We start from the raw sequence: 4812 nt of genomic DNA, 5'->3' as shown, positions 1-4812 counted from the left end.
GCATGCACGTACTGGGCTGTTGTCTACAAGTAATGTACATGTACATATGTACGTACGGCCCCGCCGCACGCACGTCCAAAAACACGAGGTCATACGTCACAGACTGTTTATGCATATTCATGAGTTACAGCACGGCCGTCATTTTGAAATCGCATAGGGGAGCATTTTCGGGACGATATTTGTGGAAGATGATGACTGAAAGTCGTCTTTTGGCCAGATGGATGAAAATATTGAGACCAAAGAACGTTTTTTTCGAAAAGGTATGAGTTGCTCTACGACTAAGAACCTTAAATGTGGAAATTTTTGTCCTGGATGAAAAGATAATCTCGATCAAAAGATGTAGCAAAATCGCTACATCAGCGGCCAAAATTTTTTTTGTCTTTTTGGAAGCATTCAGCGTCTGGCCGTACTACAGAGCTTGCGATAGTACTGTACGGCCAGACGCAGTCGGGCTACTATGCGTCATGCTCCATTCCATTGCACTCCCACTTCGTGACCGCGTAGCCGCCAACAGGGTAGTTGGTTTGGACTTAGAATTTTTTCAGCAACTCCCATTCCTTTTGTGTTGCTTCGTTCTCAAGCATATTCAAGGGGACTCCCACTCCGTAGCCTCGTAGCCGCCAACGCAACCACATCGCAATTCAAACACAAATCGGAATTTAACGTGTTCATGGTCGCGATAGGAGCTCTCAGAATTTAACGGGAAATTTAACTTTTCATCCAGATCATAAGTAAATTTCAGTACAACCATCTTAATTATCGATCTCTACTTGTACCTCAGGTGGCGTATTTAGTAATTTGGAGGCCGTTTTGACGGTGAAATCTGATGTTTTTGTTGGGCAATGTTGGGTTTTTGCATCAAGGACAAAATTGTGTTGCTTTGCATATACGGATTAGCTTGGACCCTACTATCGCCAGACCATGTCCGAATGTTAAAAAGGCGATAAGTTGGGTCCAAGTTACTCGGACTAGGCCGCCCTAGCCTTCACGGACGTTGTTTGTCTTGCGTCACTGGAATGTTGGTCAAATGCCAAGCATGGTGCTGCTTGGAGTTGTTTTTAAGTAATCGTGTTAATGAGTTTAAAATGCCAGGTTACGGGGCTGAGAATTTGCCAGGATGGGCGTGATAAAAAGTTGCACTGAAGAATCAGACTTCTAAACCATGTTGGCCTACGGGCCCTTTTAAAAAAAAAAAAATTATGATATGGCTGTTCACAAGAATATTCTCGCATGCTGAATGAATATGTGTGCAAGGAGGTCTATGGTTGGTATTTAAATGGCTTGTAGCTGTATTGTGAAGAGTTCGGTAGTCTTCTTAAAGGTAAGGACACTGCTATGTTACGAGCATTCTTTTTTCCTGAGGCGACCTTAGGAAAAGCAGAACACTCATTTGTTTTCAGCTTTCTATGCTTTCCATTCAATTGTTGTATTCTGTTTCTTATAGGTTTGGTGAGACAACAGTCACAGCAGAATTGTTCTGCCATATTGGCCTCGTAGATGAAGAGTACACCACTGCTAAAACAACGAGTAACAGAGATCCACATCAAATCAAGTTACCGCTGAAAAGCATGACAAGAACTCGGCAATGAATGTGTCGTTTGTGACAATACAGACACAACACTGGAAATTTACCCCGACACTAGATTGATATTCTCTGATACCCGCGGCATCCATTTCAAGTTTGAATTGTCACAACAGACGTTTTACCACTTCCCGAACCCTTGCCCCGTCGCCATGGTGGGAATGTTCCGGAGTCACGTCTGGGATCCGGTTCTCCTGGTCTCCCAGATTATTGCCATGCAGTGTACTTTCTACGTCTTCTATGGATTCTGGCTGGTATTCGTTGACTTAATCCTGGATAATCCCAAAATTCTTGATCAAGTCTTCAAGTATGAGGTTAGTACATGTAGATTGCGATTAATTTATGAGGGATACCAGGGGCACGTGTGGTCTAGCGGTAGAGCATAGGATTCATGATCTTGAGATTGTGGGTTCGAGCCCCGCCATGGCCATGCATGTTGTGCCCTTTAGTAAGGCGCTTTTCCTCAATTACTCCTCTCAACCCAAGTGTTGAATAGGTACCGGCATGCTTGCTGTGGAAGAGGTGTGGCGATCCCCCACAGCAGCATTGCATGGACTTGAGTCTGGCCCAATCACTTTGAAAGAGAGATGGGCACTCCATTCCTGTGAACACAGGTTCATCCTCTTTACCTTTCACTGGGATACCGATTTCGATTCTGTACAGGGGACGCAGTCCTAATGCTGTTCGGAATATGGAGACCTACCTTTAAAAATTGCAAACATCATGAAATTGCTGTCAGGTTTGCACATGTAAGAGAAGTACATGTGCATGTAGCACACACAAAACATAATCTTGGTCATGTGGTCAACTTCGAGAGTTCCCGGTAGAACGGGGCAGGATGATTTTGCATTAAAACAAAGGATCTTCACCAAAATATTTACGAAAGTTGTCATTCAAAATGGGTATTTCAATGATTCCGCAGGAGACAGGCACATTGACACATTTCATACACGCTCCATGAGTGAATAATGAATTTTTCATTGTGAAATATTAATCTTTTTCCATAAAGCTGTTCAGAATCGGAAGTGTTTTGGTTTCAAATTATTGTCAACTTGTTTGGTTTTAATGAATTTTAAACCCCTAAATGATTTCTTTATCCTCCACACAGTGCTTAGAGTTTGGCAGCTCCAAAGGTAGAACCATTGTGGCAGTGTACGTCTTGAATTCATTAACATGGTGAGTTGAACTTTGACCAAGACGTCATATGCAATGTACCAGATGGAAACAAAGGATTTTGTACCATGCATCTGGTGTACGGCCGCATCTCTCTTAATACTTCTTGGTCGTACACAACTTGACAATAACACACGTTTATGAAAAGTGGATTCAACCGCTTCCATAGCCACTTGTATTATTACCAGCCCTAGCCAAGCAATTTGGACGTACATGTAGCCTAAAGGTCAGTTCATACTCCGCACAACAAGCGAACGCGAACGTGAATTTGTCATGTCATGGCATTTCCCTGCTGTGAATTCGCAAAAGTTTTAACATATTTCAACTCTGGTGAATTTTACAGCAAATATTTCCTGAAGTTGAAATCCCTTTGCCTTTGCTTTCGTGTGAAGTATGAACCGGCCTTTAGTTACATGTGCATTATTAAAGACCTTTTAACCCCGGTTTACACTGGTGTTCAAAAGTCGCGCCGTACCAAATTAAAGTCAAGATTTGAATTAAGTACATGAAAAGTTTGATGCCTGAAACAATTAGGAGCGACTAGACGCGCCAGATGGTGAAAGATTGCTGTGGGTACAGCAGAAAGTCCCCGCAACTCGGTCCTAATTTTCCTAACAATAAAAAACTTCCCCATAACGAGGTGTTGGCCTGCCTACATGTAGATACTTTCTCTATTGGAGGTGGTGATCGAGACATTCAGCCTGTGCTTGAGCTCCAAATGTAAACATTATTACTTAACAATTGGAACACAATGATTCTGATCTAATTTTTATTTTTGTTTGCAGTGCCTTGGGATTGTGGGTTGCCGTCGGGAGAGCCAAGCAGTGTACAGACTTTGCCTTCACAGTGCACCTGTTTCACCTGATAGTGTGCTGGATCTACAACAGACAGTTCCCCCACACAGTGTCCTGGTGGCTGGTCAATATCGTCTGCATCGCCATGATGACGGTACTGGGCGAGTTCCTGTGCATGAGGAGCGAGATGAAGGCGATCCCGCTGAGCACAGTGGCAAGGTCGGACTTATGACCTCGTGAGGACGTGTCTGTTAACCTCCTGACATTTGTCATTTTTTGTGTGCCCAAGATTTTTTACAGACCCAACTATCTAGACCCAACATATATACATGTAAATTCCTGGATGGTCAACATTGTCAGCAAACTCCAGTCGTTTGCGTGCTTCCCATTGACCTTTGACATTTGCTGGGCTACGTTAATAACTAGACTGGGGACCTAAACCTGAAATCACATACAGTAAACTCTCGTTAGCTCAAAACTCTGTTTATCTCAAAGTAATACCCCATTCCCATCAAGAGAATAGGATTTTATGTACATAAATACCCCCGTACCTTGAAATACCCCATCGGTCTGAACTGGCCTGAACTTTTGTTTGGCCAATCCATAGAAAACACCGCCAAAGTAGTCATAAAGAAGCATATAAAACAACATCACAAAAATGTTTAGCTCCAAAATGTTTAGCTCAGGTTAGAACAATATGAAATCTGAGGAAAATGATCTGAGGAAAAATACACCATAAGAATTTTAATAAAGAAGGAAAGTGTGCCAAATAACGTGCCAATGATTGAATAGTCAGTAACGGAAGAAGCCATTCATGTACAATTTTTTTATCCATTTGCTTGAGGTTCAACTTAAAGCTATAGTCCATCATTTGCAGCTATCCAAAAAAGTAACTGGCGTAATTATTGTTGAAAAACGTGCTTGGTTGAAAGATAGTAATGGGACTAAACTCCCTGTGAAATTATTCTTTCTGGCAAGCTGTAGTTTTGAAGAAATCAACGAAAGAAGGCCTTTCCAAAAGGAAATTTCCATTAGTAGTTCTTTTTTTTTATTCGGCGCTGGCACTACATCGCGTAGCTGCATTCAGCTCAGTGAGAGCGCGTCTCGAACGCTGAATTCAGGCCCAATTCAAAACTTGATTCAGCACCTTTTGATATGAAATCGAGATCCTAGAATGCTGTTTTTCTCGGAATATACAGTTTATCTGTCTAGAACCACCATAGCCCCAATTCTTAGTATGCTATCAATTAGTGTAATTCTAAG

The 4812-nt window shown here is 42.2% G+C and overlaps 1 protein-coding gene across 1 annotated transcript; it reads left to right on the top strand.

The window, feature by feature from the left end:
* Positions 1-1419: 1419 nt before the first annotated feature.
* Positions 1420-4322, top strand: LOC119734940 (protein SYS1 homolog). The gene is made up of 3 exons (XM_038208581.1): positions 1420-1896; positions 2691-2758; positions 3541-4322. Exons 1-3 carry the CDS (start codon positions 1735-1737, stop codon positions 3779-3781), a joined length of 471 nt encoding a protein of 156 aa, XP_038064509.1. The 5' UTR covers positions 1420-1734; the 3' UTR covers positions 3782-4322.
* Positions 4323-4812: the final 490 nt, after the last annotated feature.

Source organism: Patiria miniata, unplaced genomic scaffold (assembly GCF_015706575.1).
Source record: "Patiria miniata isolate m_02_andy unplaced genomic scaffold, ASM1570657v1 HiC_scaffold_28, whole genome shotgun sequence".
Taxonomy (NCBI): domain Eukaryota; kingdom Metazoa; phylum Echinodermata; class Asteroidea; order Valvatida; family Asterinidae; genus Patiria; species Patiria miniata.
The sequence above is the reverse complement of the archived record's forward strand: the minus strand, read 5'-3'. Positions and strand labels throughout refer to the sequence as shown.

Coding starts and splice junctions, on each gene's coding strand:
- LOC119734940 (XM_038208581.1), top strand. CDS start 1,735: ATGGTGGGAATGTTCCGGAGTCACGTCTGGGATCCGGTTCTCCTGGTC. Junction 1,897..2,690: donor ATCAAGTCTTCAAGTATGAG/GTTAGTACATGT, acceptor TCCTCCACACAG/TGCTTAGAGTTTGGCAGCTC. Junction 2,759..3,540: donor GTCTTGAATTCATTAACATG/GTGAGTTGAACT, acceptor TTTTGTTTGCAG/TGCCTTGGGATTGTGGGTTG.